Raw genomic sequence first — 15616 nt, 5'->3', positions numbered from 1 at the left:
TTCTACTGATAGGACAGTCGAAAGATTTAAATAAAGATTATCATCTAAAAGAAAAAAAAATAAAATATTAAATAAATATATAAAGTGACAATCAATTTTATTTATTTATAAATTTTTTCGAAAAAACAAATTAAATTTTATCATAGAAATGATAACTCATAGAAAATAAATTTTAAAAAATTATTTATAACAAAAATTAATTGATAAAAAATTGTAATTAATAATAATAATAAAAATATATATATAAATAGTAATAAAATAAATAAAAATATATTTTTTTTTATAATTTAAAAAAATTTTATATTTGAATGCTTTAATGTGGCAATATGAGTTGTACAATGTACCTCAACATTGTCAGTGTTATTATATGATTAAAGTACAAATTTATACGTCAGTAAAAAAAAAAAAAAAAAATTAAATGAATATTATTTATTAATTTTATAATAAATAATTAAATTTAAATTAATAAAAAAAATTAATTTTAATGGAAAATATTTATTTAAAATTGTAAATATATTAATTGATAAAAAATTAAAATTTTTTTATATTTGTTTTATTAATTAGTATTAAGTATTTATTTTGTGAAAAAAAAAAAATAAATTTATATGCAAAGACGGAAGAGCGTGTAAATGATAAGGTAAAATCATAAGCTAGAATAAATGAAAAAAAAATGAGATATACAATTTATACGATGAAGTTGTCGACAAGTAACACCAAGTCTGATTTATGAAATTATACAAATGATGACTACGTCATTGGAGATGACAGTGCGAGGATAGAAATAATAAAAAAAAAAGGTAAATATATATGTATATTAGCTGTGTCAATGTAAAAGTTTTTATGATTTACATATGTAGGTGTACACGTTTATATTAATGCAAATAAAAAAATATTTTTTATATAAAAATACAAAAATATTTGAGGCCATTTACCTTGTTATTTTTATCAATATTTTTCATTTAATTTTTTTTTTTGGTTTATTAGTATTATTTTACAAGGTCAACAGACAAATGGAATTAAACTTGCAGTTCCTATCAACATGTCAAATTCAATCTGATAATAATATTTATACAATAAATTTCTAAGAAATTAATAAAAAATTTTTTCCATTCGAAATTAAGATAAAAGCTTAAATCATGATTATGCAAAAAAATTATGTTAAATTATAAATAAATAAATATGGTTTTTAAAAAAACTAGAAAAAAAAATTTAAAAGAAAAAAAAAAAATTTTAAATCAATACCATCATCCAAAAACAACCCCAGGAATTCATTAGTCCGGAGATCTTAGAAGGCTTAAAAATTAAAAGGCTCTCAAGCAAAAAACTCCAAACTTTTTTATTCTTTTTTTTTCAATATATTTTTTATTTAGTTACTTATATTATTGTATTTTTAAAAATTTATTTATTCCCCTTCAATCTTCATTTGGATTTTGCTTATTTTCATTTTGTTATTTTAAGAATTTTATACAATTTTTATTATTTCACTTTGATTAAAAAATATTGTCTCATAGATTTTTATATTTAATTATTTACGTTATATTATCTGATACTTTTTTTGTTTTTTTATATTTAACAATATTTGCTTCATCTTGTATAAATATTATTCCTTTATCGTCATCATTTTTTCCATACAGATCAACATTTCGTGCTAGATAACAAACGCCTACGTCAAATAAAACTCCAATAAACGTAAAGACTGTAAAAAAAAATAATTATCATTAAATTACTTATAAAGAAAAATATGATAAAAAAAAAATAATATTTAAAAAAATTTAATTCAACTTACAACTAGCTGTTGTATTAAATAACAATCGAAATTTTTCTTTATCATAATGCCAACAATTTCCATTCTCACCACATGAATTTTCCCATAGTAAACATGATTTATCAATAATAGCACCATACAATATTGGTCCAGGTATCAATGCAAATAACGACACAATCATCAATGTAACACCTTGAGAAATACTTTTATCTTTTTTATCAACACAACGATAATTAACCAAAACATTACCAATTCTCTCGGTTGCCGATATAAAATTACAAATCATTATTAATATCATAAATATAATATAAGCATTTGTACAATCACCTTTACATGGACCAACTGTTACACTATCATTAATTACTGTATCATTATTATAATTTTTTTTTAATGATAAATCTACACAACTACAATTATAATATGATTTTGTGTCATTTGAATTTTTACAACCAGCATGACATGGTGACATAAATGTTGTTTTTGTTGCTTGATGACAAACTGGTGAATATTTTGAATCATCACAATTACAATTAACATTACATGTATCTGTTAAATTTATTCTGTAATATAAATCATAAAAAATTATAATTTAATCAATATAATAAATCAATTTTAAATATAAAAAACTTGCATTAAATTTTGTCTATCAATTCCATGATGTTCAATTATTTCACAAGTATTAAATATCAATATTATTTGTACAACTGCCCATAATGTACCACCAAAAACATTCCATGATAATAATCTTGATGGTCTTGGATTAAATTTACTTATAAACCAACCGGAAAAAAAAAAACCAAGTACCATGGAAATTAATGAAATTGGTCCTGTAATATTATGAAAAACAAATTATAAATTTTTTTTAATGATAAAAATTTTAATTTAATACCTGTTATAACAGTTCCTCCACCAGCTGATGTTTCAAATTGTACCTCAAGATATTTAGCAATAAATGTCATGTATGGTATAACACCAAGTATACCAAAAACAGCACTTAAATTATTACACAGTAAAATTTTATTTGAACAAACTCTAATTAACGTAGTAAAAAAATCTTTAATATTTGGTTCATCATCTTGTTGGCTATCAATTTTTTCAATTGATAAATTATTCAATTCATCAATGTCATTTAAATTTTTTTGTAAATTATTTTCAATATTTAATGGTACTTCAACTTCTGTCTGTTGATATATAAAAATGATATAAATTTAGATATAATTAATTATTTTATATTATCAATATTTACCATATTTTTATCGTTAGAAATTTTATGTAATTTTTTTGGTAATTCACGTGGAAACAATGCAATTAATAGAGAAAATATTGCAAGTAAAAGACCAAGAAATATCCATCCAAGCCACCAAGCTCCAAGCCATCTTGGATCTTTTTCATTAATTATTGGATGAAGATCAGGTACAATGTAAATTTTCATACAAAAATAAGCAAGAATAAAACCAACTGCTGGACCAAATGTACGAAGTGCAAATGTAACACCTTTAAATAAACAAATGTAATTAAATTCAGTTTAATTTTAACATAATTTATCTGTTTTTTGTTTAAATAAATACCAAGTAACATTGGTGTATTTGATTTCTTAGAATTATCATCAAGATAAGTTTGTCCCAAGCCGAAATACAATGTTGTACCAATACCAAGTACAAATTGTGAAAAAAATATTAAAAATCTTGGTACAATACCATCATCATCAGACCAATCATCATTCGCACAAATTTCCTTGATACTATTTTTATCATTACAAATTGGTAAAAAATCAGACTTTTGTGTTGTATTCATTTTAATATTTTTTGCTAAATATTCTTGTGTTAATGCTAGTGCTGCTTCACCTGGACCATATATTAAATGTGGTATAACAAGAATAAAACATGATAATGAACTTAGACCAACACCAACTGCTAGCCACTTTGGTCGATGACCAACACCACCATAATAAATCAATATTAATGATAATATTTGTGATATTTCATTGCCAGATAATATTAATCCTAAAAGTATAATAAAATTAAAAATTAATTCATTAACATTAATGATTATTTAAATATTTATTTAAATTTTATAAATTTTATCTCATACCAGTTGTTTGACTTGGTATTTTAAATCTTTTTTCAAGTGTTGTTAGTGTTACAGTCATGTAAATAAATGCCATTGCTTGTACTAGACCAAGAAATCCATAAACAATTATAAATATTTTTGAATTTGCATATTTTTGTAACCATTTTGGATAGTAACCAAATAATCCACAGTATTTAATTTTTTTTTCACTCATTTTTTTCTTTTAATTGATTATTTTTTTTTTTTAATTTTATCTCTGAAAATTAAATGTTCATTGTCAAGTCTACAAATGATATTGTGATTAATTAATTTTAAAAAAATTGAAAACAATGATAACAAATATTAATATCACAATGTTGCAAATAAAAAATTGATTAATATTTTGCAATCAAATTGATTTATCTTTGTATGATATTATATTTTTTTTTTAAATAACATTTATAATCAAATAAATTTTTTTTTTTTTATTTAAATATTAGTATTCAATTAAATATATCTATTGGAAATTTTTTATTGTTAATAATTTGATTAGATAGGACGTTTATAAATAAAGAAAAAAAAAATAAATAAGAGTAAATTTTTTGAATTGAATTTATTGTATTGTCTGTATTTAAATTATTTATTATTTTTTTTTTTTTTATTGATTTAACATGATTATCGATGAGCTGATAATTATGATAAATCATTTTGACAGTCGACATTGCTGTAAATTACTGATTATGCAATCATTTGGTATCTATTACAATTTAATTAATACAGTTTAAGTTTTATTTTTTTTCTTTACAATATTCATCTTGTAAAAAAAAATAGAACAAGAATTGGAAAATTTTTATATAAAATTAAAAAAAATAAAACAAAGTTAAAGCAAGATTTAATTATTATTATCTTGTAAAATAATACAGTGGAAAATTGATAAGATTTTTTAAAACTACTTTATCATTTTTTATCATCATGATAAAAGAAGAAATTACATTTCTATATCTATCATTTGTTTGAGTAAATATTTAATGTTATTGTTTTATTTGATACAAGTAAATAAAATGATTAAAAAAAAAACGAGAAGAGTCTAACGAGTCTCTTCATATAGTGTCAAGGTATATAAAAAAAATAAATAATTACAAAATCATGTTACTTTGTCAATAAGGATTGTTAATATGCACTTGAAAAAATACTCGACTCATTTAGTAATACTGTTAATCATTAATCAACTTCATCAGGTTAGTTTTTCATTTTGCAAATTCATCATCAAGTTTACCTGATTTTCATAGACAATTAAAATTTTTTTATCAAAGAGTGTATTAGTAATTTTTTTTTTTCAGTAGTAATGCAGATAAAATTACTATCAGGTTGTTTTTTTGTTTCGAAATTTTCTATTTAAAATTTTAGCTTATACGAAATTTTTTTTTTGCAAAATAGATAACATAAATAACGGCTTGAAAAAATTTCGAAAAATCAGTTTATTTAAATTTGTTTGTATTATTATTTTTGAGGTTTTTATTTTTTATATTTTATCAACAACTCATATCAGTTTTAAACACATTAATATTTTATTTTTTTCATGACACGTAAGCTCACAGATTTTTTTTAACTCGACGATTTTATCTACTAAAAATAAACTTTTTTTAAAAAAAATTGACTACTCATTATTGAATAAACAAATCAACGAAAACTTTCAGTTTTTTATCATTTTTTCAGCGGAAAAAAACAGCCAAATGAATTTTTGATTAAAAAAAATAATTCTAATGTTAATATAAAAATAATTTCTCACTGTAGAAACTCCATTTCTAAATTTATAAAAAAGAAAAAACTTCAATTTGATGTAAAAAAAAAAAAAATAATAACTTACCAGATTAAAATGAAATATTATTAACACGAGTTACCCGCCAAAATTGCAAATAAGAAATAAATTTAAAAAATATATATAAATCCACATAGAGAATGAAAGAGAAAAGATAGATCTGACCTGGTAATCGCGTGATAATAAACTAGACACAAGTTTATTATCACTTTAAACCAGCTATAAAATGATTTTTTTTTTTTTTCTTTAATTTTTTCCTCACTTCCTATCTTTTTATTCGTCTCTACGTTAACACACATACGACCCACACTTTATGTTACAACAATTGATTAATTTTTTTATATATTAAACATCCTATGTACAACTGTCCTCTTGACCGATTGAATTAATTCATTTCTTCTTTGCCGCCTGGTATCAAGAAAAGTGAATTCCCCTGACATCTCTATCTAGAAAAAATTAATATATTGTTTTTGTTCTTTTTAAATAACAATATTAACAAATTATATTAATATTTTTGTTTTTTAAACAACAGGTAAAATATTACAGTCAATTTCACTAAAAATTTTCTTCATTTTAATTATCTAGAATTTGTTTTTATTTTTTTCTATTTTTTTCTATCATCTATTAACATTGTGAATATAATAATTAATTCATAATTTATTGTAAATAATTAATAATAATAATATACATAGTGTTTATGAAATTTTAATTATCCATAATGTTTGTTTTTTTTTAATTAATAATAAAATAAAAGTAAATAATATAAACATGATTGATAAAAAATATCAATGTTTTTTTTTTATGGCAATAAATGAATTGTCAAATTATTATTAATAATCCGACGAGTTTTTAAGAGAATTATTTAATAATATCAATATTATTTATTAACTAATTGTCTAAATTAATTTTTTATAATTAATAATTTTAAGTACTTAATTATTAATGAGTAATTTTTTTATTTTTCTTTCATTTTTTTTTTCTTTTTTTGTTTATTTTCTTTTTTATTTAATTATTTTTGAGTTTAATATTTTTTTTATTATTAAAATTAGTTTAATTTCTAATGACGTTTTTTAATAGTAGCCTTATTTAATTATCATTTTTTTTTTTTTATTTATTTATTTATTCGCAACCAGTGTAGCATTTATTCATGTCGTTTTTTTTTTTTATTTTAAATTACTTTTTGTTGTTGAATAATTATCAAACAAAAGAAGAAAATTATTTGAAAAAAAAAAAGACGACAACGACTCTCACATTGACTAGCTTTCAAACTTTTTTTTTTTTTTTTTTCTCTTATTTTTATCATCTTATTTTCACCAATGTTTGTATAATTATGCGTGAGTGAATGAATGTGTTACTGTTTGTGTTTGTGTCATTGAGCGAATATTATTGATAAGTACAATTTGCAATCAATATTTTTGTTTTAATAATCAAGGCCTCGAATACAAGACACTTATTAATTATTATTTTTGATTTTATTTAAGGCCACTTTATCAGAAAATCAACACAATTTATTGATTCAAAAATAATTACTTTTTCTTTTTGTTTAAAAGATGTTAAATATTTGTTTCTTTTTTTCTTGTCAAATTTAAAAATAACATTATATTATTTACAGCTAACTCAACTACTATTTTATTTAATACAATAGATAGTAGAAAATAATAATAATAATAACAAAATTATTCTAATTGTTATGTTAATTTTCATGCCATTTTTTTTGTCAAATAAATATAACCAATTTCCTCAAGATGGATTTTAGAATAGTCTAAAATAATTATCATATTTAATTATTAATGATAAAGAGATATTAACATTCTTTGGAGTTAATGAGCTGACTTAATCAAAGTACTGAGCCGAATTTTTATTTTTTAACCCAAGAGAATTTGACTCTTGAGGGAAGAAAAAGATTGAGGAAGTTAAAAAGTATTATTTTTTTCTGTTTTCAAAAGAATTTAAAAGAAAAAATAAATATATATTGTTATTGGCAAAATAGTAATGTTTTTTTTTTTTTGTGAAAAATAAAATTCTTCATCCGATAGTCATCATCATTATTAATAATAAGTACAGTTAATAATATAATTAATTTAGTTTTTTTTTGTTTTGTTTTTACGTTTTGTTTAATGTCTTACTATTAAAAAGCTCTAATATTTTACTGAAGTCTCGCTTCCTGTGGTGTTGTTTGATATTGTAATCCCGGGAATGCACCAGCCGTCGTTGTTACTCCTGGTAATGTTCCCCCACCTGGCAATGTTGCGTACGTATACGGGGTTTGCATGTAACTTGCGGCAACTGCGTTCGCTATTTATCAAAAAAATATAAAAATTAAATTAATAAAACATCAAGTTTGTGTTTAAATTATTTTAAAAACAACAAAATACATATTGAGTAATTAATTTTCATTGAACAGAATCAATTATCTTAATGAGAAATTTATTTTCTTTGTTAGAAAAAAAAGCACTGTCATATGAAATTAATTACTCAATAATTGTTACAATTATTTTCGTAGTATTAACAGATGATTAAAAAAAATAAATCAATATACGAAAATAATTGTAACTTTTTCAATTCGTACTTGCGAATTGCTAGAGACGTACCGGCCGCGGCAGCGCTCGTGTATGGATATGATGCAGCTTCAGCAAAATTTTGATATGTTGTGGCTGCTGAACCAGGATATGATGCTGCTGCGGCTGCGGCAGCTGCGGCCGCCGCGGCATTCTGGTACTCGTAAAATTGTGATGCTGCTGCAACTGCTGCAGCATGATTCAATTGTGATGTTGGTAATTGCACAAGTCCACCTTGTGCTGTTGCTGCAAGATATGGTGATTGATACATGTATCCTGGTGGTACTCTGTAAAATTATAAATGCATATTAATATTTTATTTTTCATTATAAAATTTTTTTAATTTTGTTATTTATTAATCATTATTTTCAGAATTATGATAAATCACTAATTTTCTCTTTTTTTTTCTACGTAATTAAACGCAAATAAATTCAACTTATTTTCAATTTTAAAAGCAAAAAAAATTTAGATATTTTTTTTTTTTTTTAATTTTGTACTACGATACGAAAAATATATACCACAAAACACGCAAATATAAATAGATAAAAGACAGAAGAAAAGTGTGTCATAATAAAAAAAAAAAATTTAATAATAAACTTTAGTTGATAAAAATCATTGAAAAATTGAAAAAACAACAGCAAAATGTAAAAAAAGATTTTAAATAAAAATCGAAATCGAAATATTTCGATTTAATGATATATTTTTTTCTCCAGATGATATTGGAATTTAAAAATAATCATATTTTTTTATTTATAGGATAATTATGTTAATATAGCCATGAACTTATAATTTTTTATTAAAAAATTATATTTTATTGGATCGATAAAATGGCTTGTGTCCAGTTGAATAAATCAATATGTCCTAGCGGCCTCCAATTTACCTTGTAAAAGTTACTACCTATTTTCTACCTGTCTATTTTATTATGAACCTTCTCTCACCCCTTTCTCAATCAACTGCATTTTCAATCTTATTATATATTCATTAAATTTTTAGCATTGATAATAATCATTTGGGCAGAAAAAAAATATATTAAAATAGACAAAATTGATGCTCTTTAATATCATCAAGATAATATTTTTTTTGCTCACCAACATTATTGATTGTTAAATAAATAATTGCAATGAAACCTAACAACAAAAAAACATTTTATCATAATGAAAATTATAAACCAACAATGATGATGACTACATGTTTATTATATTTTTATTTCTTCTGCATTTTTTTTGTTGTTGTCACACAATGTATATTATTAGTGACACATTTTTTTTTTCTATTTTTTTTTCCATTTCAACCCTTATCAATTGGGTGTATCTTTAACAGTGGATATTGCTGCATTATGGATGGCAAATTGCTTGCGTGTTATAGAATTGTGTATCCCATTTGATGCTCAAACACACAACTTTGAATTTTTACCCCAACAATTTTTATCTTTATATTTTTATTGTTTTGCAAATTCTGTTTTTTTATTTTCAACTAAATAAATATAAAATATATATTTTTTGTATATTTATTTCAAAATTTATAGATGAAAAAGCATTATTTATTTAGTTTTTTAAATGAAAATTAATCGTTTTTACATGGTCACGTAAACCCCTTGATGATGTAGATTTTAAAATACAAAAACTTTCCGTGACGGAAACAAGCAACTACCCTCAATATCCGATGCAAAGTGTCCAACCAACTTGATTATGATCAATCAAGCCACACATAAATTACAATCCCAACGGACATTTACCAGCAAAGTGACTAGATGATGAAGAATCTAATTATCCTAAATTATATTTATTATTTATTGCAATTTGCTTTTCAATATTTAAAAGCGCCGGCGCTAGATAGATAATCCAATGGGATCATCTGCCAATCCACGATGAGTATCATCAACCAATGTAAAAACACCTGGGCGTGGTGTCAAATCAAACACGTAAAAATTATTAATTACAATCATCATCAAACACCTGAGAAAAAAAGAAACATATTTCTCAAATAAATAATAAAATTATCAAGAAATAAAATTTCTATTTCATTTCGAAATAAAGCAGAGATTTTTTATTTAAAAAAAAAATCTATTTTAGGAGCTCAATGGCTAGACTAAATAAATAAAAACATAGACACTGATGATCGTCTATAAATGTATATATACAGTAAAACATATTAAAGTTATAAATTATTTTAAATTTGTAGATAAATTGCTTGAAAAGTTGACTAAAGTGTCACGAAAATAGGAATAATTTTAACATCTTTTTTTTATGATGAAAATTAAATATACTTGAAGAAGAAGAGTCAAAGAAACATGATATATAAATATATAAATATAAAAAGCATCTAAATCTAAATGCTTGTATGATAAATTTTTTTTTTTTACAACTGCGTGGATGACATGAAGAAAACTTAGTCTTTTCTTGTTTCAAATTTTTTTTTATATATATTTTTTGTTAATGTATATATATATATTTGAAAGAGACTTGTATGCGTCAACTGCTGACATGGTCCGACAGGTGGATCTAAATTAAGATTGGATCCATGCCAACTCAACATGGCTGTTCTTGCATACGTCGTTATCTTTGAACCACCAGAGATTTATTTATTTATTTATTTATTTGAATTTATTATTTTTGTTTTTTTTTTCTCTTTGAAATTAAATTATTTTAAAAATGTACAATCAATTTATTTCGTTTGATTTAAATTGATTGTTATTTTTACTTTATTAAATTTGTAAAATTAATTTTTATAAAAAATATTAAGTTGTGATTTATCAAAACGCTATAACGCGTTAGTTCAGTATATAAATAACGTAAAAAATCAACACTCAAACTTCAAAATGTAAAAAAAATAATTAATTTAATTAAAATTCAAAAAAAAAAAAATAAATTTAAAAATACGGTAACAGAGTGTAGAAAACCACAACAATAGTCAACAACAACAACATCAATCACACCAATAGCGACACCAAGTGTAGTGTAAGCTTTCACCACACAACGCAAAAGTTAGTTTTTTTTATTGAATATTTTATATATATTTTAAATGTTAGAAACCGAGGAATAATTCATATTGACATATTAAATAAAAAAGTAAAACAAAGAAAAATAAAATTCTATCTATTTAAATTATCGCAACCCTGATACATTATTGGAAAAATTAAAAAACATTTATTTTTCCAAACTAGCTGTATCATTCCTGTTAATAAAAATTTAAAAAATATTTAATATTTAATACGAGGGTAAGGCGCCGTTGATAAAAAATATGATTATTACGATAGTAAGTACAATCAAACGGTAAAAAAAAATTTTATTTTTTAATTAGCAATCACGTCAATGACAAGTCAACAATTGATTAATTAAAAAATAAAAAATAAAACTACTTCAATGTTGACTAATAAATTTAAAAAACATTTAAAAATAAAAATAATTTTAAAAAACCAATATAGTATTTAAATAGTAAAGACAAAAAAAAATTAAAAAAAATTAAAAACAGAAAAAAAAAAATAGAAACAATTGGTAAACAAACAAATTTCAAAATTCAAAAAAAAAAAATTAAAAAATAATAATTCAACAAATTGCAATCAATTCTCACGGCATTAAACAAAATAAAAAAAAAAAATTTTTTAATTAAATATATTTTAATTTGATTGTAAAAATAAAAAAAAACACACCCCAAAAAAAATCATCCTCGCAAAAAATAAAAAAAAAAGAAATACGTGTATTATTTTCAAAAAAAAAAAAAAATATATAATTAATATGTACTCATGAATTTCCGGTATCTCGAACGCCCTCCCTCTCATTTTCCCTCATTATTTTTCGCTCAAAAATTTTTCATATTTATCTTTCATTGTACTCGTTTTTTTTTTTTATTTAATTTCATCTCGTCTTCTCCATCAACCCTTAATCGCAGTGCGTTCTTGCACCTTCACCGACTGGCTGAAACGTTATTTTCACAATTTTCTTTAAAAAAACATGAATAAAAAAAAAACAATAATAAAGAAGAGAAAAAAAAAATTGTAATTAAAATAAAACTTGACGAGTTTAAATAATAAATTTTTTCAAATGTTTCAGAGTGATTTAAAATGTAAAAAAAGAAAAAACATCTTAATAATAATTATAAATGATTTTTTCTTTTTCATTTTTTTTTAAATAAATAAATAATCATTTTAACACGTATATTTGATTGCCAAAAAAATATATGTATATATATTTAAATGATAAAAAGCAAAAATAAAAAAATTAAGAAACTTACCCATATTGACTTGGTAAAACTGTTGGATATCCAGCACGAATACCAGTTGCAAATGGAAATGCTAAAAATGATAAATAATTATCAATTAGCTAACTTTACATAGATGTATTTAAAAAATTATTTAAACTTGTTGAACAAATAATATATAACACAGTCTGACCATGCAAATTTAATTATTTTTGACTCGGAAGGACGCTGATGAATTTTGGCAATGTGCCATTTAAAAAACACAAACAATAATAATAGTTTTAGAACTAGAATAAATTGGCTCGAGACAAAATCAAATGACTCTACAAATATAAAAAAAAATATATATATATAATTCATCGTATTATTTATTTCCTTTACAATAAAAAATATTTGAAAAAAACATTTTTCGAAAAATCTTTTGTTTTATAAATTTTATTAAAAAAAAAAAAAATTATTTAGGAATATTGCCAAATTATTTTACGTTTAAATATTATTATTTTGTGTAAAATAGTTACTGTTTATTCAAGTTGGCCTAAATCTTTCAAACCCAACTGTGTTTGTTCTTTGTATTTTTTTTTTTTTTTATTTCTACTGTGTACCAATAGATTACGTTAAAAATTCAAATATCGATTGGCTCAGTAATTATTTAAGTAAACTATATGTAAGAAAAAAAAAAGGAATTTAGATAATTGACTTACTTGCTTGAATATTTCCTCTTGGTTTTGCACCAAGAATTGCCAAATTAACATTAGCTTTTCTTCCGTCAATTATTGGAGCTGGATCTTTGCATGCTCTCTCAGCAGCTGGTCTATCTCCCATTATTACCTAACAATTTAAAAAATTAATTATATTTCAATACAATTATAAAAAAAAAAAAAGTAACTTTGTCAATATAATAATTGTATTAAATATTAAAATACATGAAGCATAAAAATAGGGTCTAAAAAAGCATGACGAATGTAATATTTTCCCTCCTTAATTATTAGTTTTCACAATTTATTTATTATTATGAAAATTAATAATTAAGTATATTGAATGAGGTAACAAGAGTAACAACTAAAAATATAAATAATATAAATAATAAAAAATAAATTAACAATGTAAAAAAAAAAAATAGAAAGGAAGAAAAAAAAAAAACTTACAAAACCATATCCTCTACTTTTTCCAGTTTGTCTATCAGTTATAACAACAGCTTCTTCAATATCACCATAAACATTAAAATGTTCTCTAAGACTTTTGTCTGTTGTATGATACGGTAATCCACCAACAAATAATTTTGTCCAGGTGGTATCTTTTTGTTGTTGTGTTACACCAGCAAGAGCACCAAGACTAGACACCAATTCATCCTGTCCAGCCCCTCCTGTACTCACGGCACTTAAACCCGCGGCACCTGGCATCAACATTTTATTTTTTTTTCTGTTTTTTTTTTTTTTATTATTATTTAACCCTTTAAATAATCACTATTATTTTATATATTTTCTAGTTGATGTCAATTTATCACAGTCTTCATAAACTCTGCATCAAATTTATTTCTAAAAATTGAAAAAAAAATAAACATTACTCCAATATTTTTGGCGGGTTATTTAAAACAATAAAATTATCAACAAATTAATCTTCAAGATAAATAAAAAAACGGTTAATCAATTGATGAAAATAAAAATCAACAGTTTAAAATTTTTTTATAAACAAAAAAATCAAATAAGAGGGTTGATTTTTTTTCATCATCGTAGACTTGCAAGACGAGAAGAAAAAAAATAAAAGAGAAGAGTATCATCCCAGATGCCAACCGTAACCGTAACATAAACCATTGATGGTATATGTTTGTCCATGTGTATATACATATTTTTTTTAAAAATTTCAAAAGTGTATATGTGTATCCCGGTCAGGAAAACGGCAACGGCAACGACTGGCAGCTGCTGCCGTTGCAAGAACCGGTGCACATATATATAGTATTAAAAAAAAATAAAAAATTTATATTTATTATTATTTTATTATTATGACGATCATTGTGTGTACAGTATGGAACGGGTCGTCATGTTGGTGGTGGTGCAGGTAAAATGTACTTGGGGGCTGCTTATTTGCCATTATGTACAAAAAAAAAAAAAAATTGAGAACCTAAATGTCTGAGGGGAAGTTGAAATGAGAGAGATAAAAAATTATGTAAAAGGGAGACCCTCGATGCTGTGTATGTACATTAAAGGCGTTAAAATAATTATTATAAATAAAAAAAAAAACCATCAACAATTGGATTAAAAATTGTACAAATATTCGCCCGAAAAAATTCATTAAAATATCGAAAAAAAAAAAAAAACAAGAACTTTTATTTCGATGGCTTTTTTTTTGTTTTTTCTTGGAAAAGTTTTGAGCATCGTTAAACGAAGCAAAATGCTCGGCATTTTATTGCGAGTTTATTAATAAATATGAGTTGAAAATAAAAAAAAAAAAAAACAAGCACACGTGCTGGGTTAATTTTTATTTTTTTAAAATAATAAAATAACGTATTTAGAATTCAAAAGAAACTCAACAACAATGATTATAATTTAAACTAAAAAAGCGCGCAAAAATCTTACCTAATTTTTTTAACTAGACGTATAAATCCAATGGCACAAAATTAATTTATTTATATTTGTATAATTGCGTATTTAAAAAAAAAAATAAATAAATAATACACTTTTAAATAAATTACACTTGTAAATAAAAATATAATTGTTATATTAATAAACACTAAATATTTATTGTTTAAATAAAAGATGAAAAATTAATTTAACATAAAAAAAAAAAAATACACGTTTAATTGATAACAAAGATCCGTCAAGTACAACGATCCACGTGCGAATGCCCAGGATTAAAATTGGTTTGTTAGTTGTTCGTAATGAATTCGGTTTTGGTCGGGGTTGATCGGGGCCCCAGCTGCGCTGTTCAATGCCTCCAATACCATCACTCGTTAAAACCTCCCGGGGTGACACGCCAACTTGGATTGGTTGAATCAACCACATGTCTTATTTTTTTTCCTTTTTTTTTTTTCTAAATCTATCTCACTTTTTTTAGTTTCTCTTTTTTTTATTTTTGATCATCGACGACGGTTACTCTTCACACAATACTTCCCCCCTGACCCCTTCAAAGCATTTTATTATTTTTTTTGTCAATTGACGCAGTCTGTCAGGACACCAAACCAAGATGATTTAAATCTTTTTTTTTTTTAGAAATAATAACATGTTTAATTTG

The 15616-nt window shown here is 23.0% G+C and overlaps 2 protein-coding genes across 5 annotated transcripts; both read right to left on the bottom strand.

Moving 5' to 3' along the window:
- Positions 1-1337: 1337 nt before the first annotated feature.
- LOC122855294 (solute carrier organic anion transporter family member 74D) lies at positions 1338-6180 on the bottom strand. Of its 2 annotated transcripts, XM_044156545.1 has the most exons (8): positions 5682-6180; positions 3857-4091; positions 3334-3768; positions 3012-3259; positions 2655-2946; positions 2397-2592; positions 1787-2325; positions 1338-1696 (listed from the first exon to the last, which is right to left on the bottom strand). In XM_044156545.1, exons 2-8 carry the CDS (start codon positions 4047-4049, stop codon positions 1530-1532), a joined length of 2070 nt encoding a protein of 689 aa, XP_044012480.1. In that variant the 5' UTR covers positions 4050-4091; positions 5682-6180; the 3' UTR covers positions 1338-1529. The 2 variants fall into 2 exon arrangements, with proteins under 2 accessions (XP_044012480.1, XP_044012481.1); XM_044156546.1 differs by lacking the exon at positions 5682-6180 and having other exon boundaries at positions 3857-4109.
- A 710-nt stretch (positions 6181-6890) lies between these two features.
- Positions 6891-15313, bottom strand: LOC122855295 (RNA-binding protein 24-B-like). 3 transcript variants are annotated; one of them, XM_044156549.1, is made up of 6 exons: positions 14962-15313; positions 13534-13923; positions 13090-13216; positions 12422-12482; positions 8225-8478; positions 6891-7928 (listed from the first exon to the last, which is right to left on the bottom strand). In XM_044156549.1, exons 2-6 carry the CDS (start codon positions 13792-13794, stop codon positions 7780-7782), a joined length of 852 nt encoding a protein of 283 aa, XP_044012484.1. In that variant the 5' UTR covers positions 13795-13923; positions 14962-15313; the 3' UTR covers positions 6891-7779. The 3 variants fall into 3 exon arrangements, with proteins under 3 accessions (XP_044012484.1, XP_044012482.1, XP_044012483.1); XM_044156547.1 differs by having other exon boundaries at positions 8203-8478; positions 14962-15236; XM_044156548.1 differs by lacking the exon at positions 14962-15313 and adding an exon at positions 14179-14196 and having other exon boundaries at positions 8203-8478.
- Between the last annotated feature and the right edge of the window lie 303 nt (positions 15314-15616).

This window comes from Aphidius gifuensis, linkage group LG4 (assembly GCF_014905175.1).
Source record: "Aphidius gifuensis isolate YNYX2018 linkage group LG4, ASM1490517v1, whole genome shotgun sequence".
NCBI classification, from domain to species: domain Eukaryota; kingdom Metazoa; phylum Arthropoda; class Insecta; order Hymenoptera; family Braconidae; genus Aphidius; species Aphidius gifuensis.
The sequence above is the reverse complement of the archived record's forward strand: the minus strand, read 5'-3'. Positions and strand labels throughout refer to the sequence as shown.